The sequence below is a fragment of the Artemia franciscana genome, chromosome 4 (genome assembly GCF_032884065.1).
Source record: "Artemia franciscana chromosome 4, ASM3288406v1, whole genome shotgun sequence".
NCBI lineage: Eukaryota > Metazoa > Arthropoda > Branchiopoda > Anostraca > Artemiidae > Artemia > Artemia franciscana.
The window spans coordinates 31,220,995-31,246,536 of NC_088866.1; the positions used below are offsets into that span (position 1 = coordinate 31,220,995).

Here is a 25,542-nt window from a genome sequence, read left to right on the forward strand (position 1 = left end):
AAAGCCCTGAGATTGCCAACTTGTGAATAAAACCTCCCCGCTTCTGGAGTAAACTGATGTGTGGTTGTGTGATCGCACATTTATCCCTAAAAGTATATGCACATAAAATGAACAGTGGATATGTGGAATGAATGAAATGGAATGGATATATGTAACTGACGGTTATTAAAGACTATTTGACGTGGTATTTTCTCTGAAACGTAAACAAAGGTCTTTCTTTTTGAAATTTGTTAATGAAATTCTGAAATTTTAATTCCCTTATTATTGACAGAATTTAGTTGATTAAATAAATTTCTGAGATCAAGATAAAACGGATGTTTAGTTATCTTTACAATTTTATAAAAATCAAGCAAAAAAAGCTCTAATATCTGTCAATATTTTCGTGAGGAACCTACTAGTGGTAGGCCTATGTATAAACCAATTCGTTTTTACCCTCTTGTTCGTCCAAGGGAAAAATTTGTTCAAAGTGATCAAAAATGTGAAAGCCTGATTAGAGTAAAGCGAAGATATATAGTCTGGGTGAGAAGCAAAGCTGGCATAGCTTTTTCAGAATAAATTGATCATTTTCACTTATAAAAATGATCATTTTCACTTCTTCATGATATTCTATTATCCTAGGCTAGAACGAAGGAAGATAGACATGCAGTAAGGGTAATTCAGATTGTTTATTTGCTCTCTGAAGCATTTGAAGGCGATTGGAGACGAAAAAATGTCCTAATAATGGCATTGTCCTAACAGTAGTCCTTTTCAATAAGTTTATTTTTCAAAAAGTAGTATAATACAATAGTACAAAGCACTAGAGCTAACAAGGTCCGTGGATCTATATTTAATATTTTGTTACGCCAGTCATCTGGTGTCTACTCGTTCAGGGTCTCTCGCTCTCGATGTCTTTAGAATAGTTTGAACTTGGCGTTTTCTTTTGCATCGACAAAGGAAAATAATCAAAATAATGATCAAAATGATGAAAAGTATAACGCCTAAAGAGATGGCAGCAGCTTCTCCAGAACCCAGCCATAATGTATCTGGAAGAAATGATGATTATATGTTAGAAAATAGGAATAAAATTATGATATGTTTCTAGCACCACGTTCTAGGATAAAGTAGATGTCACTAATTTTAATATTTGTTTATGCAGGCTTTTATTGTTATTAAATAAAGGAAAATAAGTTTTTTCAAATGAAAATAAGGAGTGATATTAAAACAACATTAACTGACATTACTCCGTATATTGGCTAAGGGGGGATGCCTTCTTCTCCTCCATCTCTATGGTCGGGATCTCTAGTGCTTTGTTTAAAGCATCTATGACAGCAATAAACTCTCCCCTTCCCGAGATATCGTGAAATACATTTTTTTTCACTTATTTTCAAAACAGACTAAAAAGTAAAAAATAATTTCTTTTTTGAGAATCTATGAATATAATTGAAATAAGGGGCTCAAAACAGATTGGGCTTTGTATAAAATAGATATAAAATTTATCTAAGTTGTAAATGCATAAATGGAAAAAGTCCGTGAGTTGAGGAAAAGGAGTTAAAAAAATAAAGTTATGCAAAGCCCCATTCGCTTTGCCCCCCCCCCATTTCACTTATATTCACAGATTTTTGATAAAAAAATTATTTTCTACTCGTTATTCCGTTTTGAAGATGAGTTTAAAAGCAAATTATTTTCTATATTATCGGATCTTCAATCTTCCGATTTTATTATGCAATTTTTCTGCTGCAATACTGCAGATAACTTTGAACTTCTGATGAGAAAGTAAACATTCATTATGTTTGCTTCTTTGTGTTTAACATTTAAAAAGAATTGATCGTTAGAAATAAATGGACGCTTGAAAGAGAATGCGTATTTAAAAAAAATTTCTTATCCAAGACTGGAACTAGATTCCCTAGTAGTAACGTAAGCTACTACAATTAAAGATAATCATCCTCACCACTATACTCCCAAGTCTTGTATAATAATGTTTGTTTTATAATTTCTACATTGTCTAATCTCATGTTTGTGTTGTTTTATTAACCTAACTTAATTAAAGCATATGAATAGGTAAAACCTAATTAATAAAGAAAATAAAAGTATTCCATTCAAAATACTCTTGTGATTGAGCAATCGTACTTAAGCATTGGGGAAAAAAGTGAAAAAAAACAACAGAAAAACAACAGTAAATAAAGTAAAGTTATATTCTTAAAGTTATAGTTATAGAGTTGTAGTTATTTGTAGTTGTTATTAGTTGTGGTTATTTGTAGTTGTTATTAGTTATAGCTATTAGTTATAGTTATTTATATATTCTTTTTTATAGTTATAGCTCTATGTTATGCAAAGTTATATTCTCAAATAAAGTTATAAACTCAATTACCTATTTTGTACTGATCAATGATATCATATCTTTGATTTCCTTTCAAGTCATAAGTGAAAATTTCAATGCTCCTTTGACAGCATGTAGTTTCAAATGTAACAAGAACTGAAGAATTTCTACCGATGGGGAAATCTTCTCCATTAAATGCTATTTCAGGTCTTGTTTCAATGGCTCGTAAACCTATAAACAAATTGTATGAAAATTATTTCCATGAGCTTAAAAAACTACATAATATGTCTCACATCTGAAATTCAGGAAATTCAACAACGTAGTATGCCCTTCAAGTGAACTGAAGTTTTCTAACAAGCTAATACAATAATTTTAACCCGCTGAAGCTTCAGAATAAGCTTTAAATAATGCATCCTCTATTTAAATATTGCAATAGAATTTCCAAAAAATTTGAGGTAGTATACATGGTCACATCCCAATACATACTTAGAGGTTTCCAAAAAAGGCAGTACAATGATTTTATACTTGCTTCAAGCGTGAAAAACGTTTACCCCTAGCTATATATATATATATATATATATATATATATATATATATATATATATATATATATATATATATATATATACATATAAAAATAAGTTGTCTGTGTGTGTGTGTGTGTCGAGTGACGTCATGTTTGTGTGTCGACTGACGTCATTATAAGGATTGAGCTGTATGCGTCATGAAGTTGTTTGTCGACTGACGTCATGTTTGTCAACTGATGAAATTACTTACCGGGACACCGGAACACAGGGAATATAAATGACGACCGGGAACCTCAAAGAGAAATTACAGACTGGGACACCCGGGCACAAATCACGACCGGGACACAGGGAATATAAATGACGACCGGGACATAGAAACACAACTACAACGGGGACGCTGGGGGCACAGGCGGGATATATAAATGACGACCGGGACACAGGGATTGTTCGAATAGAAATTACAGACCGGGACACAAATGACGACCGGGACACCGGGACACAGGGAATATAAATGACGACCGGGACACTCAAAGAGAAATTACAAACTGGGATACCGGGACACAAATGACGACCGGGACACAGGGAATATAAATGACGACCGGGACACAGGGACACATCATTAGAATAATGAGGTATAGATCTGAATACGGATTTTTTTTCCCATGGACAATTATATGTTGCATGTTCAAGAGTCAGTAAACCTGACAATCTATTTATATGCACAGACAATGGGACAGCGAAGAATGTTGTATATTCGCATGTTTTACGTAGTTAAAAACATATATATATATCTATCTCTATTCACAGGTGGGACACAGGGACACAACTACAATGGTGCGTAACTAATATGGCGCGTAACGACCTACGAGCGCGGGGGGGCTTTGGGGGGGGGGGTGTGAAGCGCCCCACCAACTAGGTGATATATATATATATATATATATATATATATATATATATATATATATATATATATATATATATATATATATATATATATATATATATATATATATATATATATATATATATATATATATATATATATATATACTATATATATCACTACCTAATCTGTGTTCCTTGGTAAACATTAATAAATTTGTCAATGGAATAGCTTCAATGTCCGCATATACCAGAAGTTAATATATGAGGTGATGGGTGATAATATTTTCTTAGGGACAGAAGGGGAAAATGTTCGTTTCCATTGTCTGAAGACAGTTTCAAGAATTAAGGATTATGTTTAATATTGAATGTGCATCTTAAGATCTTTCTTAAAAATCAGCTAAACCTATTGAGATTTTGAAGAATCTTTTGTGAAGAATCACGATCACTTAATTTAATATCAAATTCAAAGTAATTTCTAGCAATTTTAAATTATAGCTCTGATACTAACTTACATGATATCATCTATTTTTATGTGGTTGGAAACTAAGATTGCTTTTGCTGACAGAAATAAGGAAATTGTTTGCCTTTGCTTACCCAAGATCCTATTTAGGGAAGAAATTACCTTCTCTTGGCCAATAAAAATGGTTCTAAGCCTGGAAAAAGGATGTTTTAATAAAAAGGGGGACAGTTCTAGGCCCACTCATGCTCGTAAAACTAAATTTTTTCTGCTTGTTTGTTTTATGTTCTTCGTTATGGATTTTTTTTATAAGCCTGTTTGCCTAATTGGCTCATGTTTCTTACCTTATAAAGTTATTCAAGTGAAATATATTAAAACATGAAAGTGAAGTAGATTGGCGACGCACAATTCTTTTTAAATATTTATTAAAGTTATTCATTAAAAAAGGATACTTGCAATAAGATACTAATTACTTGGAAACTAAGATCAGAACAAATAATAAAATAAGGTAAAAACTAGATCAGGTAGATGAAGAAATAACAAAAAAAATGCGTTAAATAATACACTAACAAATAAAAGATAAAAAAAAGTGGCGGCACGATGTGCTTTTTATTCATACATTAAGATTTTTTTGCAAAATATCCCAATGTATCCCTTAAATTATGTAGCCCGCTATTCCGTGACATAAAAACACTGGTTTATTGTTGAATCTGTATGTCGGATTTGTTGAATTATTGAATTTGATGGTACTGGTTTGCTGAAATGTATAATTAGAACCCCCGATAAATTACCTAAAAACTGATCCAATTTAAGTAAGTTTGGCATTAAATTAATTGTAAATTTTGTTTCCAGTTTAAATTATTTGGCTTAAAGAATGTTTGATTCATGTGTAAGTTTCAATAAATGCTGGACTTTAGACAAACTTTGTTCTAAATAGTTCTTGAATATTTCTTCACCAATCGATAAAAAATAGAAAGTAACGATTATTCCTTGAATAGCTTTTGATTGCATAATTTGTAATGTCCATCTTTCAAATGTTTTGAGGTAAACGCTATGTCTGCACAAATGAAACAATTATCTGCCTAAAAGCTTATTTTCTAAGCAGTGGCGTGGTGATGCTATCTGGTGCAAGACAAGAGAACAAGATACCTTGTCCCGCACAAGGTGGGACAAGGTGCAAGAAAACTGTTGTGTTACCTGATTCGGTGTCAACTATTTCCAGAACTGCGGCCCAACTGTGGGTTGCACAGCTTCCAAAAGTATGCTCACTGCATCTAGTTGCAGTTAAAAGTCTTGCATATGGCTGTGTGATGTCGTAAGGCTGAAATAGTATAAATTAGGTTTTAACATTTGTAGAATTAAAAAATATGTAAAATAATAGTGATAGCCAAATTAGACCCAAACATGCGCCAAAATTGGGTTTGAAAGCTAAAACATTTTGGCCACCGATTTCAGAATTAGATATAACACAGAAGGGGAACCTTTTCAAAGGTTATTTGATGTAAGAATGGAATTGTATGAAATATACTTTTGTTCTAGGAGTAGAAAAATTGTATAGAGAAGAAGGCCATGTATTGCCAAATTTTCTCCAGGGACAAAATTGAAGTGGGTTCTAATTTTGAAAGAGAAATCAATAGTGCTGCCAATGGCTGAATTAGGCACAGGGACAAAAAATAGTCTGTTCCTATGATAGAAAAACTGCATAAAGTCAGTGTCTGGTTATAACTTTTATCGTAAAGAGTAGAAGTCTGAAGACAGACAGAGAGAATTGAGAAGAAGTTCACTCAACACCATCAAACCCTCAACACTATCTAGCATTTGCTGGCAATTGGAACTCCTCAGCGTAATTATAAAAATAATAAATTTAATATTAGTTGGTAAAATTAGCGTAGTAGTTACATAAATTATCCATGTTCTTTGTTCCGTCCATTAATGAAGTCACAGTGTCACAATTCCCTAAATATTGGGTCTGTGTCATCCCACTCCCCCACACGTTACTCCTGTGGTATAAACGAAGGACAAAGAATTATATAGATTGCTCTTAAATACAAGAAAATATAATTCTTATCCATCAAAAGGAAGAATAACACACACAAAAAAATGAAAATTATTGGAAAATTACCAACATTTTATTGCTGCCTCGCAACTTTTGTCAACAAGCTTCCATTTAGATCTCGATTATATTTTAATTCCACACTTTTGTAATCTAATATGAATAATTTCAGGAATTTTTGTCGACATCAAGTTTACCTGCCTGGTTGTTGTTGTTGACAAAAACAGAACTGATAAACTATAAAAAGGAACTTTTTTAAGGATGTCTAACCTCATTGGCCAAGGTGGTCATCGACAACAAAAAATCTCTTAATTGTTTTACCTCTTTTCGTGTTTGGACGAAATAGTGTCAATCTGTCTATGCGTTGTCTATTCCCCAGATGGTATACAATGTCTGAAGTTACCTCACATGTCCTAACCTGGGAAGAAGCTTTAGGATTACAAGGTTGGAGCAAGAGCCACACATTTTTTCTCTGATCTTTTGGCTCTGTTCGTTTTTACAGTAAAAACTGATTTTTTCAAATGACGCTAACGAACGGATGAAAAATTTAAGACCTCCTTTCTTGTTTGGGCGAGGATGTGTCGATCTATCTGTGTTCTCGATTCTCCTGATGGCACATAATGCCAACAGAACATTAGCTCAATAGCCCTGACCTGGGAAGGGTACTTGGAATCATGAATTGGTGGTGGGGGATTGCACATCTTTTTATCTGATCCTCAAAAAAAGCTTATACTATGAATAGCTAAAATACAGAATTCTACCAAGACAAATTTTTTTTATCCTTTCAAAAGGCTAAATGAGGCTAAACAGAGCCTTACCTCATTTCTTGTTTGTATGAGGATTTGTCGAGCTGTCTGTGCATTGTCTATTCCTCTGATGGCATACAATGTCAGTAGAACATTTTGTCCAGGATAAATGTTAATGGGTACTTGAACGGTTACTATAATTTCAATTTCCTGAGCAATACCCAGCTCCACCTGTCTTGGTTGAACAGCTACAAAATTTTGTCCAATATTTGCACCAACTGAGAAGAAAAAGGTTGAAAATGCAGCTCCACGATTCTTTACACGGAGAAAAATGTTGCCAGTTCCACCTGAAATTTTTGACTTAGTATTATCTTAATTATATATAATTCTTATATGTTATTCATCGTAGAGGATCAGTTTTATTTATGTTTTTAACATAGCACAACTAGCAGAAAAGTTACAAATATTTTTTTTTATAAATAGCTTGTGTTGGTTGTAGGCACAGTGCCACCTTGACAATCGTTGAGGGCCATATCCGGGGGGTCTTGTTCTTCTCGAAATATGCTATTGTTAGTATACATTTATGCTGTTTGCAGTTTAGAGGAATTGTCAATCTCCTCTCCCCCTAAATTAAATTCTTGCAATGGTATATACATGCATCAATAATTCATTCCAGAAAACTGGTTGAGTTTTAAGCGGGTTGAATTGTGATTAGACCGACTCAATTTACCTAATGTATCTTATGTCTAAAAGGCCGTGTTCTTCAATTGAGCTTGTTGTTAAAACAACCCATTGGAAAAATAAGTGTAGAACAATTTCATCCCCTTCCCCAATGATGTTCGAAGGTGCCACTGCGAAGTCAGCATCTGGTCTAGTACCCATCCATCAAAAGTTAGGTGTACACAGAAGCAAAGTTATTCGAAGTCTTGAATTTATCTAGCCACAAGTCTTGAATATTTTTCAAATTACATACTCATTAAAAAGTCTTTAATTTTGTACCTACGGACTATTCACTGTTATATTAACAGTTTATTTTTACATTTTCATGTTGAAAGGGGGCGAAAAAGAGACTGACCAAATGGTCATGAAATGGGGGGAAACCAGAATTGGTAGGCGGGTCTGCTTACGAATAGAAGAACTGATGAGCGATGAGAAATACGGATATCAAGAGAGTTACAAAGAGTAATAAAGAAAGTGACAAATGGGTCATTATTTAGGGGAAAACCAGAATTAGTTGGCGGGTCAGCTTACGAATGGGGGATCTATGATGAAAAATGAGAAATAGGGACGTTAAGAGAGCGACAACGAATAATGAAGAGAGTGACAAAGGGGTCATTAAAAAGGGAAAACTAGAATTAGTAGGCGGGTCTTCTTACGAATATAAGAGCTATTATGAGAGATGAGAAATACGGATATGAAGAGAGCAACAAAGAGTAATAAAGAGACAGACAAAGTGGTCATAACATAGGGGGGAACCAAAATTAGTTGGCTGGTCAGCTTAGGAATAGAATGTCTATGATGAGAGATGAGAAATAGGGACACTAAAAGAGCGAGAACGAGTAATGAAGAGAGTGACAAAGGGGTGATTAAAAAGGGAAAACCAGAATTAGTAGGCGGGTCTTTTTAAGAATAAGAGAACTATGATGAGAGATGAGAAACATGGACATGAAGGGAGCGACAAAGAGTAATAAAGACAGTGACAAAGGGGTCATTACATAAGGGAAGACCAGAATTAGTTGGCGTGTCAGCTTACAAATGCAAGATGTATGATAATAGATGAGAAATACGGAAATGAAGAGAGCGAGAAAGAGTAATAAAGAGAGGGACAAAGGGGTCATTACATAGGAGAAAACCAGAATTAGTTGCCATGTCCGCTTACAAAATGGAAGATCTACGATGAAAAATACGGACATGAAGAGAGCAACAAAGAGCAATAAAGAGAGTGACAAAGGGGTCATAACATAGGGGAAAACCAGAATTAGTTGGTGGGTCAGCTTACAAATAGCAAAACTATGACGAGAGATAAGAAATAGGGAATAAAGAAAGCGATAAAGAGTAATAAAGAAAGTGAAAAAGGGGTCATTAAATGGGGGATTACCAGAAGTAGTAGGCAGGTCTTTTTACGAATAGAAGAACTGTGATGATAGATGAGAAATACGGACATGAAGAGAGCGACAAAGAGTAATAAAGATAGTGGAAAGGGGGTCATACATAAGGGAAAACCAGAATTAGTTGGCATGTCAGCTTAAAAATGGAACATGTATGATGATAGATGAGAAATACGGACATGAAGAGAGCGAAAAAGAGTAAAAAAGAGAGTGACAAAGGGGTCACTACATTGGCGAAAACCAGAATTAGTTGGCGGGTCAGCTTACAAATGGTAAAACTATGGCGAGAGATGAGAAATAGGTACATCAGAAAGCGACAAAGAGTAATGAAGAGAGTGACGAAGGGGTCATTAAATATGGAGAAACTAGAATTACCTTACGTGGCAAGTTTACAAATGCCTAAATGCTCATAATCACAGTCGCAGTTTATGATACATTTACAAAAGAAAATATTTAAGTTAAATTAATGTTTTATAGCCTCGTTCAATAGTAATTCCGTTAATGAATGAATCTTCGCGGTTGCCATGGTTGATTTTGGCTTTTTGACACTTTTGTTGTTCTTGCATCAAGATCCGACTCAGGATTTCGTTTTAGGGAGACGGAAGCCTAAATGAGGTGGAGGTCATTTGAAAACCTCATTTTTTTATCATAGAAAAACTTCCTCAATCCGTGGAAGACCCCCTTATTCATATTATGAAATGCCACCTATTTTGCTAAACTCCAACGCTTGGGGAAGGGCCGGGTCTTAATCCTTGGAACCCGGCTTGCTGTATTGCTCTCCTTTTAAATAGATTGATTTATGCAACCATAAATTCAAACAATAAAATTAACAAAAAAAGTGAAAAAACAAGTTGAAGGTACGTCAAAGTTTCAAATTAAAGTTAGACCAAAATCTAAAGATTATTAAGTTGTCCCATTGCCAAAGAATTTTCTTAGAATAATAGATGGAATGATTGATAGATAAAGCTTAAAAAGTAAAGGGCGCAGCACTAGTTTCTACAGTTCAAACGGGCGGTGATTATCTCCTTTTCATGGACGTTCAGCCCAAGTGCAATTTCGGCCAGCCATCCTGTGCTTTCCTAGCACACCCTTCCTGTTTACTTTCGCCAGATTTTTCCAATACCCATTTAGAGCCGGGTCGACTCTTATCGAGTTTTAGAGAGTCGTGCCGCTGACCTAGGTTCCAAACAAATAACGAGCGACGTCCAGCCTCGAACCCCGGTCCATGCGGACACTAGGATTTTAAGTCTAGTGTGCTAACCACTCTACTAGGACGGATCTAAATTGTAGATCCAAAAAGGAGCATTTCGCAATGGCCAGATCTTGCTTTCATTTACTTTTACAAGCCGTTTTTTTGTCATTCTGTTGAGTTTATGATTTCGTTTTTTATGTTTGGTACGTATAAAATTCACACAGTTAAATCTAATTACTTTTTTTAAAAACTCAAAAATAAATTTGAACAACAAAATCACATTCATCCTCATATACCCCTCAGTGCTCTATGGCCACAAATGCAAGAAGAGAAGAAAAATCGTACACACACAAAAGGAAAATGATGAACAGCCGCCCACCCCCGATTACCCGTCGAAAACCAAGTCAGAACGAAATCAGCTAAGTACCAAGTACAATAAACAATAGAAACATGCATTCTCAAGCTGAGACCATGACCATCCACCGCACGGTGGCATTAAAATAATGCCTAGAAATATAAAAATACTACTTTTTAAGGCTTTTTTTTACACATTTTGTTTTATTTTTACTATTATTCCAAGAGATTTGTTCTTCCTTTCAGGATATTTTTACACGAAATATAGACGGCTCTATTTACTCTTGTATAATTTTCTTTTCTTTTTTTTTCTTACCTGGTGAGACAAAAAGTTGACTTGCTGGTGTTGCCATTATTCTTAAGATTTGAGTCGAAATCTGAGAATTGATACCAGAAGTTATTAAGGGTTGAATTGGCGCTAACACGCTCCGCTCCTCTACTTCTTCAATCTCTTGTGATGGGAAGTCTAAAATAGAACTTAAGAACTGAAAAAGGGGCTTTTCCACTTATTATGTGTCATAATTAAATATAGTTCATTGTCTTAATTCTGCCAAAATCTCTCTCTCTCTCTCTCTCTCTCTCTCTCTCTATATATATATATATATATATATATATATATATATATATATATATATATATATATATATATATATATATATATATATATATATATATATATATATATATATATATCATATTATATATATATTATATATATTATATTATATATATAAAATCGAATATATGTGTGTCTGTCCTGTATTCATTACTTGATCGTTCATCCGATTGCCAAGAAACTTTACTCAGCTATTGAGCACACTCTTGTGAAGGTTTTTAGGTGAAATCCCCCCCCTATATTAATGTTTTTCGCGCTGACTGAAATTACAAATCCCTCAACACAAATACTTAACAGCTCCTTCTGGACACATTATTCTCATTTTCTGGATGTTCAATTAATTTGATGTTTAGTTATGAATCGCTAATTTGGTATTCAGCTCGATTCTTCAAATACTTTTAAACTTAAAAGTACTATCTCTATTGTACAAGTGGGGAAACTTTTCCATGAGCATTGTCAGGGGGCATTTCTCAGGAGGTATTGTCGGAAGGATTTCGCGGCGCGGGTTACATATTAAAATGAACTTTTATTCCCCAACGAAAGGATATTGTCAAAGAGGGAGTTTTTCGCAGGGGAGATTTTTTCCCATGGAGGGGGGAGGGGTTGGAAAAGTAGTTTACTATAGGGGAAATTTTTCGGGAGAGAATTGTTGACTCGGGAGTTTTCCTTGAATTTCCGTTTTTGGGATGACAGCAACCCGCGATGTATAAGCGACTATACTATATCATAAAAGAAGAAAAAAAACAACACACAAAAAGCTTAGCCGACTTTATATTGCTCATAGAGCTTCTTCCAATCATTTTTCAAAATTTAAAGTGATCCATCAAATATTGGCTGTAAAAAAAAGAAGTTAAAATCTTAATTATTACTTTGGCAATCTGAAAAAATAAATAGATAGTTCCTACTGGGAAATTTGTGGCGCATAGGGGATCTATAGAAATGTTGAGGAAATTTATTCAACTGATCAGTCCCCATACCCATTTACCCAAGCGAGTACCGTTGCCAGTGTTCTAGCTTTTGCAGACCACCACTCTAAGAATTGTATTTTAAATTTATCTATTTGAAAAATAACAAAATAAATGTGAGACATCCGGGGATCAGCCGGGTGTGGAGAGTGTCTCATAGGCAGACCAGGATTTACGGATAGACCCGGGCCTAGGGGCGCACAATGCCGAGGGGCACAAAAAAAGACAACAACGGTTTTTTTCTTAACAACAATTGGACTAATAAAACTTATCGTCAAAGTGTCAGGTGTACTTTGCTGATGTGCTTTCTGTTCACAGAAAGGTGATTTTAAACAACACAGGAATTCCGTAGCCGCTTATAAACTGTTAGATGTCCCCCAAGAATGTCAGCTGATCGCTTGGTATCACCTCTCTCTTGCGTTACTTTTGGCTCATCACTTATCAGTTGCCTTCTCTTCAGGGCTTCTACTGTCCCCGAATTTTCGGAGATTTCCCCCTTAATCTCTGTGTCTCACCAAAAAAAAAAAATGCTTGGGCGTAGGGGCGCCAAAACGCCTGGGCCTAGGGGGCGCCCAAGATTTAAACCCGGCTTTGCTCACGGGGCTCGATAGGGAAACTAGTCATACATATACGAAGCATAATATCAATATGTTTGTGGATGTGGACACAATAATCGTAAAATAAACACACAATCATTATGAATCATAAAGAAAAAGAATAGAATATAAAATGAAGTAAACGTTCTAAGAGATCCTCCAGCGTCAGGTTCTTGTATAGTGTGGGATAACCATCTCGAGGGGTGAAATAAGAATCTCTGTGTCTCTTTTAGATTTTTAGAAATTAGTTCCGTCCGGGGATTCCAAATTCCGATCCGTTTTAGTTTGTTTTTCAGTTCTGATTTAACTTTCATAGTTTTTCTTTTTTTTTTGTTTTTATAATTAAAGCGCAAACTCAGAAGCAAACCGCAACAACTTCAGCTGCGATCTGATTCAGGAGAAGGAGTAAAAGGTGAGCTTACTATTTGAAAATTTACGAGTAAAAGGCTGTCTGATTTCAACCACCCTCGATAAGAAATAAAAACGTGTATGAGAAAGGAGGAGGGCTGGAGAAGGCACTTTCGAAGCTCTTTGCAACATTTTGAAACACAAGAACTAGTGTCCTAACTATACCGTTCAAAGAAAGCAGGAGAGCATATGGGGGACTGTGCTTCCACTTTTATCCATTTCCAATCAGTCAGTTTAAAAAGTCTGAAAAACCACAGAAAATCCGACATTTGTTCCGACACCAGAATGGTCGAAAATTCAACAAATTTCCGTCTTCAACCGAAAAATATAACAATTTTCTGTCGCTTAGGGATCTTTTTCTTTTCACTGGGGAAGCTTTTACACTGTCTGTCCTACAGTGCCTCCTCTCTATAAATCTTTACCATTCAAAAAAGAAGAAAAAAAAGGTTAAATCCTGTAGAATCACTAGTTGGTGATGACGATGGTTGGACGTCTCTACGGTATCCCACTCAGTTCGCCACGGCTTCGATGACCATTCTCCATCAACGGCTCTTATAAAGGCAGCAGTACTAGGGATAGTGACCATTTCTTCGTGAGCAAATTTCATAAACTCACTATACTCTTAGTGAAGAAGTTATTGCGTAGTCTAGTGGCAGCTCTCTTCTGATATAGTTTCCGACTATGCCCCCTAGTTCTGGCTGATTGATTAAGTAGAAATGGCTTATTTAATGGAAAGTTAGAATTCAGGAACTTATGCGTCATAATAATACCGCCCCTTTTACGTCTGTAGACAAGAGTGGGGAGTTTTAGTTTCTTCAGACGGGATGAGTAGTTTAAGTATTTGTATCTTTTGAGGCGGCTAGCAACAAACATGCCAAACTCCAAATTAGGCCTGACCAACGCCTTATGTAATTTAGTCATCACCATAGGTGACCTTCTAGTGATTGTTCCTTTTATAATGCCAAGAGTCTGAAGTGCTTTGGCTACAGCTGTCTGTGTGCGCATAGTGAATTTTAATTCTTTATTAACGTGACCCCAAAGTCTTTCTCCGCTTCAGACGAGATCATATTCTGTCTTGATCCGTCCATCCCTATCATATGATTAGGACATTTGTCATTTTTCTTTCCAAAGTGGATTGTTTGACATTTATTTACATTAAATTCAAGCCTCCACAAAGTTGCCCACTGGGGAAGTACCCGTAGGTCATTCTGCATAGAGGGTTTCTTATCGGGTGTATCGAGACGTCCAATGAATTTGGAGTCATCAACATAAAGACTTATTTTTGACTATGGCTGTTGCATCATTAATATAAAGATTGAATTGTGTTTGTCCCAAGATGGTTCCCTGGGGCACTCCACTTAGAACTTCCACTTCTTATAAAAGGATACCTGTCCGTTTTTTTAAATATTTTCACCCTTTGCTTTCTCTCGGAAAGAAACTGAAGGACCCACTTTATGATTTCATTATGTATTTCAATTGTAAATACCTTGGTCCTTAGTCGACGGTGACATACTTTATCGAAGGCTTCCGCAAAACCAACAGAATCAAGTCGACAGGGATTGCTTGATCTAGATGCTCAGTAATATAATCATACGCATCAATCAAATTAGTCTCAACCGAGCGTCCAAGCCTGAAGCCATGCTGACTGTCACTGAGCTGCTCATAGGTGCTCAGGTGTCCGACAGTTTGAGTATTCACGATTCCTTGTAAGATTTTACCAGCTATAGATGTAAGACTAATTGATCGATAATTGAAAACGCTGTTGTGGCTTCCCCCTTTGTGTACAGGTGTAACGTTAGCATCCGCCAATCCTGAGGAATCTGCTTAGTATCAAGAGACTTCAGAAACATGTTTGTAAGGGAAGGGCTATTTCCACATGAGCTTCTTTCAATCCTCGTGGGTGAACTTCATCAGGACCAACGGATTTGTTAGGATTAAGCAGCTTCAATCGACTCTCCACATCAGAGGCAACCGTAGTTATAGGTTCCTCAATAGAATATTCTGGGACTTCTGGTAAAGGGGCATCGTCTGATGGCATGAACACTGACTTAAATTAACTACTTAACTCAGCTGTTGTATCTTTCGGGGTACTAACTGTATTACCATTCACAAGTAGTTCCGTAACAGAGTGTCTCCCTGGTTTCCGAGTTGAAGCCTACTTCCAAAATCTCTTAGGGTTAGATTTTGAATCAAATGCCAATCCTTCTTCACATTCTGTCACGAGTTTTCTTGTGTGATGCCTAACTTTATTTTGGGTTTTTTCTCATAGTCCTCATACGAGGTGTTAATTTTGTATTTGCTCCAATACTTCTTTTTTTACGCACAGTTTGCTTGACGTCACGAGTAATAAATGGTAGTGTCTTCTTTTCCAAGAAATTACTGTATGTTTTTCTGTTGCTTTAATTAAAACCCTTTTCATTTCAAGCCAAGCCTCTTCCATACTCTTAACATCAATGAATGACCAATTCTGGTGAGCCAACTCTTGTCTGACTTGGTTGTAATTTTGTGTACTCATGCTGAATCCAGTTATCCTTTTGTGGGTACAATCCAACCCTACAGGTAATTGCAACATGGTCACTCTCTCTGAATGGTGGCTCTGAATGGAGACTAATGAGCATCTCGCGGTCATTAACAAACAAAAGGTCTAGTAGGGCTGGGTTCTGCCCACTTCTATACCTGGTCAGAAAACCAATTGCTTGATATTGTGAATGTTCATGAAGGCACTCTAGAAGTGGGTCATTTGGGTTTTCAACCCCTTCTGTGACAGCAAACCCATCAATCCACTGTAGTTCCGGTACATTAAAATATCCAACAATAAGAATGGTCTTGTAATATTGCTTCATCATATTATTAATAGAATATGCAATTGCTAGAAGGAAACTTGTCTGACAAGGGGAGCTGTGACTTCTATAAAAAGAGCCTATGACTACAGGGAGACTTCGCTGCAGAATCGTTATCCATATTTGCTCAACCCAAGGCTCGTAACATGAATTCACTGTAATAGGCTCTTACTTGGAACGAAGATCTGACATACACTGCTATCCCTCATCCATTTGCTTGGACAGATTGGTGACTGCGAACGTTCAGAACAGTAACATCAGGGATTCCGTAATCATTAGCCAAATAATCACGTACAAATTGGGCATCATCGGCATGTGGAGGAACTCCGAAGACCGCTAGATTAAGTTCTCTTTTTTGTCTTTCACGATCCTCGGCAATCATTGCCTTTACGCGATTTTCGAAGTGTTCAACTAAAGCTTTTCTTAATGTAGCTACTTCGGCTGTCACTAAGTCTTTTAAGTTTTTTTTTTCTTTTTAGCTGCACTTTTTTAACTACACTGTACGCATTCCTCAGCCGTTGCGTTGGCTTTTGCAGTTTTGAGTAGTTTTAAGAGGGGGGCATTGACCTCTAAATCATGGGATACATGTCTTTTTCTTTTCATGCCAAACTTGTCTTGTATAATTGAGATAAGGGTCACACTTTTGGGCGAGTTTCTATGATCTGTTTTAACATCTTTCAAGGTTGAAAAGAAACGGTCTACAACAACTTTCGAAAATGACAATGCTGATCATGTTAGAGAATCTCTAAGTACCATTTGGTATTTTTATAGAAGTCACGTGACGCCAAAATCATAGACATCTGTCACATTTGGAAAACCAAAAAGCAGTAAGCTCCGTCATTCCTCTTCTATCTTTCTTCCATCCCACGATGGTGCACTATATCTCTGTAGAATCTTTTGCAGAAGACCAATCGCACCTATGTCCAAAGCGTTCTTAGGGTCAAGGATCTCATGCAACGTAAAAAGCTCGTCCTCAAACGAGAATCGCTGCTTTGTTTGCTTCACTGTCTCCAAATATAACCTACGAGCACATTCATACAGCCACAGATGGCTTTTACTTCACGTTCATCTTCTTTTGTACTTAGATTTGACTGCATGGTTTGAAGAAACTCGTGAGCTGCCATCCCAAAGTATACATCTTCAGCTGGAAGGTATTCACTTACTTTGTCAGGGTCAAGATTCAATGTTGAGGTTGATCTAATGTAGCTAGTCTTCATAAATTCATGGTCAGATTTCTGAGAAGTATCTCCACCTCTAATGTTATTTTGTGAAGCAAAGGTTTTTCACATTGGAAAAGAAGAAATATCTGTTGAATCCGAAGCAGTGAATTTTTTAAGGCTTTTGATGCCTTGTCATTTGCGTGGGTTGGATCCTCAGCTGCTACTCCCTTAAAGAAGCATCTAAGCGCATCCCAATTATGTAATAGTCCCTCAACGCACATCCGAAGAGACAGCCAACGTGTATGGCATGGGGTAAGCACATTTGGGACTGGGGTGTCTGTAAACTTCCAGTGCAATAAAAATCAGAGCGTCTTTTAGCACTCATACTGAAATGATTATGGACTGTGTGACACAGATCTTTCAACTGTTTGCGTGCATAAGAAGCAACTAAATTAGTTGAACTGCTGCACTTGACACATATAGCAGGTGGGAATTTGTCTTTGATTTTACTCACAACTGAGTTATCACACCCAAAAACAGTATTACACATGTCGGCACTGAAACCAAGCGAGCTCTCTGAAGGTGTATTTTTATCTTGAAGAACATCGCAAATAAGATTGAAAATGGTTTCCTCTTTCCCATCACAACACTCAACCATATCAAGGAGGTCTACTTGTATTTCAGATTCCTTATTGCAGAACAAAGCTGCAACACATTCTCAAAAGTTTCGCCTTTCTTAAACTAGTTATGTTTTTTTTCAATCACTAAGAGAACGGTCCACCCACTTGGCTAGATTAAAAACCCTTCTCTAGTAAAAAAAAAAGGAAATCTAGAACAGTTAACTATTCGACAAATATCCATAATTTACTAAAATTCCGACTGTTGACAAAATTTGTTTTTGTCTGAAAAGAGGAGCGAAGTCCGACAATGTCGGAAAAATCTGACATAGTGGAAGCACTGGTGGGAGATGAGGAAACGTGGAAGGATTGTTCCTTGTCTTCAAGATATCTAACAGAAGAGGTTGAGGGATCTTCACCAAAAAAAAAGAGAGAGAGTAACTGTCTTGTACTCTCTCGGGTCAACATCTGATCCAACCTCCGTGTATGTAGGAAGGAGGGGGGGGGGGTCTATAAATTTGTCTATGAAAATATTCACCAAAAGGTTTTTTTTTTAATCTCAATCAAACTTTATGGGAAAGAAGAGCTAGAGTATCCTAGTCATGTCTGTCGCGATGCCGACCCTTTTGTGCAGTAAAAGTTAATTCTTGCCCATTTTGGCAAACAAATTTTCTATCAGAACATTTAATAAAACAAGAGTATATGTTGTGATTCCGTCCGTTAGGAGATCATACCCGATGCGGCCTTTGTTGAAGAAGGAAGTCTATAGATTCTTTTCGCACGGACCAAAGAATACAAGTAAATTACAAGAGTGAGAACTGGTGGTACGTTGATCAACAAAAAAAAAAAAAAAAAAAACACACCACGTCATCTAGCATTGGGGGTTTCTTAGCATTTTTTAAAGGCAAAATTAATTTAATTAACAAAATTATTCTAGTCATAAAAGTTAGATGGGGGTCGTGATTATTTTTTCAACGCCAAAGCCAGTTTCCATTCTTGTGAGTTACCCAAACTCTTTGATGCTGACTTTTACCACAAGCGGCTGTTGAATCTTTATGAAACTTGGTGAAAAGTGAGACTAATATCTAAATTATGCCGTTTGAGATGAGGATCCCGTCAGAAGTTAGTGGCAAGGGAAGAGGGATCCCTGAACTCAAGTTTTCCGAGTAGTAACCATAATAGTTCATCATATCCCAACCAACCTAGTCACAAGCAATAGTTAATGTCTTAATTTTGTTTTTCCGGAGCTATGTATTTATTTAACCTTGGCAGCAAAGGAGGAAGAAGTTGGTTCCTATATTCTTATCATAGGTACTTGAACCAGAAGAGGATGTCAAATCCAAACGATTCTTTCGGGGGGAGATTAGGATATGTTCTTTAAGTTCCTTACATTTCTATTCCGTTAATTTTCAATCAATTTTTAAGGTTATTTATTTTGCTTTGTCGTTTCAGTTTTTTTACTTTACAAAAGAAACAAATTCGTCTCTATTAGAGCTTGTGATAGACTTTTTGAAATAAACATTATTTAATCGTATAGTTATGCCTTTGCACGTGATCCAGTCTCTGCAGGTCATTTAATTATTTTGATTCCAGAAATTTTTAGCATGCTCCCTACCCTCGCAAAGTTCCCGCGAGTGACTATGCCAACTGACAGTGTCATAACTGTATCCTCCATGAATTTCTAAGTAGACCACACAAAGAACTAAGAAAAGCCAATTCGCCGATATGCTTATTAATGAGTAAACCTTGACAAAAATCGATTTCGGCATGCCCAAGGCAGATTAAATTAACCGGATTAAAACTGTTTCACATCTACACATCTCTCAGTTAGTACTTTACGCGGGATATTTTTTGACCTTGTGGGGCCATGAAATTTGATAGTTTCTTGTTGCACTTTTCCCTTGTTTCAGCTTTTCCCTTGCAGGGCTTTAAATCAAACCGCTTTTCAATTCACTTTTTTGACCAATCAATATCGATAAAACCTGAGTTCTTGAAATCAGCAGTAAAAGTACATACGGTTTCGCTATGCACCCTCCTCCCAAGCTTTTAATTATGCTAACTCCGAGACTTGGATTACTCTTTGCTATGTGGGACCTTAGTAGTCAAGAAGCGTCGTTAATCTGATACAATACAATACTCTTTGCTATGTGTAAAGTAACATGTACACGCCTAATGAGGGAATCTTATTGCGATTACCAGGAAACCCAAGTCTTGACCAAAAAAATAAAGTTTCGGTCGAGGTTCACAGAAAAGGTTTATCTGGAGTGAAATTTAAAAAAATGTAACAATGGATATAAAGAAAATCTGATAAATCTTTTGTTTGTGATTAAATAAAAAAACTAGTTTTTTTAACTGAAATTAAAGAGCGACATTAAAACGTATATGAAATGGGTTGTCCCCTCCGCAATCCCTCGCTCTTTACGCTAAAGCTTTTAATTCTTTTAATAAGTAGAATTGTGGCAAAGAGTCAAACTTTAGCGTAAAGAGCGAGGGATTGTGGAGGGTACAACCTATTTCATATACGGAGTAATTTCTGTTCGTTTTAAGTTTTAATGTCGCTCCTTACTTTCAGTTAAATAAAACTAGTTTTTTTTTATTTAATTTCTCAATGTTTTTGAATTAATGCGTGTTTGATTTTGGCTCTCCGCAAATAAATTATTAAAATAAAATTTGTATATTAATTCTTTTTTTTTGGCTAAATGGCTTTCTCTTAGTTTTGATCAGACGATTTTGAGAAATAAGGGGTGGGGAAGGAGGCCTAGTTGCCCTCCAATTTTTCGGTTACTTAAAAAGGCAACTAGAACTTTTAATTTTTAACGAACGTTTTAGGTTCAATATCTGTTTTAGAGTAAGTTGATTTGTTAAACCCAAAAACAGTTAAATTTGATTGTGATTTTGTTAAAATCATTTTCAGGCGTCTTTTCCGTCTTTTCTGATTAATAAATTGTGTCAGTACTATATTTTATTTGGCTATTTTCACAAAAATTTGATAGGAAATTCTTTTATGCATGAACACCTTTTTTTGTCGAAATGTTATACGACAGTTTTCGGTGGGACTGCAGACATACCCCTACAATTTTAGGCAAGTAACACCTTGTCAGAAGGAATTTCATGGTAATGCAAAGAGAAAAAGAAGTATGATTGACTTACTGACTTTTCCAGTAGCCTGTTGACTGCTCACTGGAGGTGGCTGTATGTACTTCATCATTCTACCTTCTTGGTCTTCGTTGCTCTTCCAAGAAAATAAATATATATAACACAAATATATATATATATATATATATATATATATATATATATATATATATATATATATATATATATATATATATATATATATATATATATATATATATATATATATATATATATATATATATATATATATATATGTTCCATAATTATCTGTTGTAGTTTCCATAATTTTGTAACTAAAGTTTTTTATTTTCATCATACTTAGGTATATTTCATTAGGATTACCCTAACTTCATTCACCTCTTGAGCATTGTTGCTATAACAGATAAGTACATATATATGCACACACACACACACATATATATATATATATATATATATATATATATATATATATATATATATATGTTACCCTGAATGTTCGAAATTCCTATTTCTCACCTTGGATTCGATTAGGTTTGCGAGTCACCCTTTTCAGTCTCATGAAAGTTATGATAGTAAAAGTTAAAGTAAGGTTTTCGGTTAGGTAAAAGTTAAAGTATGTCTTCGGTTAACAATTTAAATGAGTTATCATAGGCACCACAATAGCGCTTCCTAAGTAAAGACCGTCGTGGGCACAATGTATTATTCATATATATATATATATATATATCTATATATATATATATATATATATATATATATATATATATATATATATATATATATATATATATATATATATATATATATATATATATATATATATATGTATATATATATATATATATGTATATATATATATATATATATATATATATATATATATATATATATATATATATATATATATATATATATATATATATATATATATATATATATATATATATATATATATATATATATATATATATATATATATATATATATATACAGTTCTCTATAATTTTTTAGACTGTTATAACCATAGATTTCTTACCTGGTTAAATATCAGATTACATAGATGAATAAATGTTTAGACTCTACTACCTTTTCACTTATAACTGAAACGAAAATATGTTAAAAATGGTTAGGTTTTTGTTTTAAGATGGTAGAAAATTAAAAGAAAAGTTTTAGCAGAAGAATAATTACTTTTGTTTAACATGATAAACACAAATATAAACTATTACATATACAAAACACTACGCTAGGGAAAAGAATACGATAATGAAAGCCCGAATATTTCAGCTTCAAGTCTGAAAGCCATTATCAATGGTAAAAAGAAGATGGAATCAGAATCTAACCTAAACAAAACCTCTTAAAAAATGCAATAAACCACTTTGACAAAACAGGAAAAATTAAAGGTAAAACTCACAATTAAACAAAATCCAATAAAAATACCCGCTCTTAATATACTTTTGTTTCTTCAAGCTCATATTTTTGTCTTTATGTTGTTGTTTCTTTTGATACCCGACCGTGGAGATTAACTCCGGGGATTTGTCGCGTCTCGTGCACACTTTATGCCTCGATTTTTCACTCTTTTTTTTAAAATTTAGCTTCAAAGTACATGATTGACTTTTAACTTTATTACCTTTACTCGGACATTCCCGAAAAATAACATGCAAAATGCAAACATGACATTTATTGCGAAAATGACTGGCGAGTACCTTTACTTTTTGTCTTTCCTGTGAGGGTGGGGGAGAGGGGTTAAATTCGGAATTTTATTTTGAAAAAATACTAATGATTTTCATAAAAAGTTTTAAACGACCTTCCTTTAAAATATTTGTTGCTAAAATGTCCAGAGGCACATTCTTTAGTACACTTTTGCACTCTGAAGTAGACTCAAGCCCAAAAGAAGAGACAAAATATCCTACAATTTTTTCTTAAACTGTTGGTGAATTAAAATTTCAGCCAGTGATGTTATTCCTTTTATTAACTTGATTGATTTGGCGTCTCAGCCATTCATCTATGGTTGTTGTTTCTGCGCCATCAGTTGATTGATAGCTTTTGAGAAACAAGATCTGCTCTTCCCAGTTCCTCTTTCTATTCAATTTTTGCCATAACGTCAAACCTAACTTAGCGAATTAAAACCTTCAGCTAAAAGCGTGCATTTAGAAATCGCTGTTTTATGGTTTTGAAAAGCCCAGCTGAGGTTGAACAAATATGCTTAGAGTAATCTAGATGTAAATTTTCTTATAAATCCCTCCCCCTTCTTGCTCAAAAGAAAGTTCAAAATGTCACCTCTGAATAGATGTACCTTTTTATCAAAATACACATTTTATTGTTATTTTTTTATTACTTCGTACTTGGTTGGTGGGAGCTATACCTTCCTCCCAAGATTAAACCATTTTAAAAACGTGCAAAAATTTCTTTTTAGAAAATGCCTTAAAATAATGCAATACATTGTTTGTTTTAGTTTGCCTCCCCCCGCCATACTTAACAAAGTCCTTACTATTGATAGTTAGCATTCCTAAATGCAAATCCTAAATGCCGGATTTTTTTCTTGGCCGTTGATTTTATGATTGACAAAGTATTTTGATTTTGGAAAGCCTAGCTAAGGTTGAATAAGTGTATTTAAAATTAATTACCTTATTGATAATTCCATCATCAGCTGATATAATTAAAAAAAATCCAGAGACAAAAATAACCAAGTAAAGGACTTCAATCCAACTCAAATATGTTTTCCTACTCATGGCAAGGATAGGTATGTTGGAAAATGTCAAATACTCACTTTTGTTTTTCCTTAGAAAAACTCATAAATATTCAGAAAGATTTCATGGATATTAATATGATTTCATAGTTGTTCATGAACAGTGTCTAAATAGGGATGAATACTGTATGCATAATGTGCCTACACAAGTTTAAATGTGGAATTATAAAAATTGAAAGTATTGATAGAATGAGATAATTTAGCCCTGGGCTGGGATAGCTCAGTTTGTACACTTATGATTCTTAATGAGCATTACGTATATTCCAGAACAAGGATGACAGTTTTCTTTTTCTTTTAAATCTGATTTTATAGACCACAAGTAAATTAGTTGTCACTAATTTTTTTTTGTCTAAAGGATGAAAGGCAGGGGTTGGGATATGCAGAAGAAACTGTCAAATCTCCCCTCCCATTATTCTAACTAGCGGGAGGGGCAGTTCTCCGTACATTCCCCCTTCTAGATTCTGAAAAATATATTTTTTATTGAAAGATACCTATTTTCCGGGATTTACATTGAAAAGTTAAAAAATCAACAGTACTCTCCCTTTTATTTTGAAAAAAAAAACACATTCTCTTTCCTGCATTTTGCGAATCAGTGCTCCTAGGAAAAGGTCAAGCACGGTCGCATGAGAGCATCAGTGTGCTCTCATGCGATTCACATCATCTTTTTCTTTCCGAATTCCATGAAAATTTCTCCTTCACACCCTTAGCATAGCTGTAACAGTAGTCACAGTAGTACTACTAGTATTGCTAGTAGTGACATTAATAGTAACAGCGGTAGTGTTAGTAGCAGTAGTAGTACTAACGTGTTTCCTTGTCGTCAGTTGAACATCCCTCTCAGTAAGTCCTAAAAGTTTCAATTTAACATATTTAGCCATTGCTATTACATTGCTGATATCTCCATTGCTGAGCTCTCATAAAATTTCTTATATATTTGCATTTTCCAAATGCTAGCCCTGTGGAAGAAATGCTAGGACCCCTGCGTGCCATGATCAGGGGGTAAACTAAAAAGTTGGGAAGCTTCAAATCAATCACCTTTTTTAAAATTTCATCCTCAGCTGATGCCTTTAAGTAAAATCCAAATACAAAAATCACTAAAATAAGGACATCACCCCAACTCGAATACCCTCCTCGACTCATGGTTGTGATGGAAATGTTGGAAAATATGAACTAATCATAAATAGGAAAGCAATTGTGTCTTAAAGATAAAAACTTTGGGAATATGTCAAAGGAAGTTATATGGAAGATAAGTGGAGATAAAGTTGTAAGTAATTTCCGCTATTCAAAGTGGAATAATCTTTGGAACTTCCGCAATAGGCATAGTTTGCCCGCTAGTTAAGTATGTGTTTGCCATTGCTCTAATTTAAGATTTGGGATACCTTGTTTAAACAGGATGTTTACTGATTATGATGCTGTGTAGTAAAAAGAGGAATTCTGCGTATGTGTATTATACGATGTAATAGGACCATTAATAATGGCGGGATTGAACCCCTTTTTATATTTTGAAAACCCCTATTTTTATTTTGTTAGCAAATCGAAAAGAACAAAAAAGTTATCCCTAGATTTTGAAAAAAAATTCGAATGCTATTCCTTAATGATCCCCTATTATTGCTACTCTAGAATGTTCCTGCCCTGGAATGATCGTCCCTAGATTTGTTTCGTATTTTCTTTAAAAAGAAATGTCCCTTCCCTAGTTTTTGAAAGATCCTTTTCTTGTGTATTTTCATTAAAAATTTGAAACAACATAATTGCCCGCCTCCTAACTTCATGTTATGTCATGGGGGATTTCCTCCCCCTCCCCTAAGGTTTTTAACTCTTCCCTATTTTCTGAAAAAGCCTTTTTGGTATTTTCATTGAGA

General features: G+C 35.0%; 2 protein-coding genes across 9 annotated transcripts in view; one reads left to right on the forward strand and one right to left on the reverse strand.

The window, feature by feature from the left end:
• Positions 1–25,542, forward strand: part of LOC136026291 (phospholipase DDHD2-like) — a 125,313-nt gene that overhangs the window by 32,466 nt on the left and 67,305 nt on the right. The window lies entirely within an intron of this gene.
• LOC136026293 (uncharacterized) lies at positions 742–24,874 on the reverse strand. Of its 3 annotated transcripts, none has more exons than XM_065702702.1 (7): positions 24,719–24,874; positions 20,971–21,052; positions 10,935–11,084; positions 7,037–7,311; positions 5,363–5,486; positions 2,348–2,527; positions 742–1,022 (listed from the first exon to the last, which is right to left on the reverse strand). In XM_065702702.1, the coding sequence occupies exons 1-7, from the start codon at positions 24,821–24,823 to the stop codon at positions 847–849; spliced, it is 1,092 nt and encodes a 363-aa protein (XP_065558774.1). In that variant the 5' UTR covers positions 24,824–24,874; the 3' UTR covers positions 742–846. The 3 variants fall into 3 exon arrangements, with proteins under 3 accessions (XP_065558774.1, XP_065558775.1, XP_065558776.1); XM_065702703.1 differs by lacking the exon at positions 24,719–24,874 and adding an exon at positions 23,565–23,688; XM_065702704.1 differs by lacking the exon at positions 24,719–24,874 and adding an exon at positions 22,352–22,370.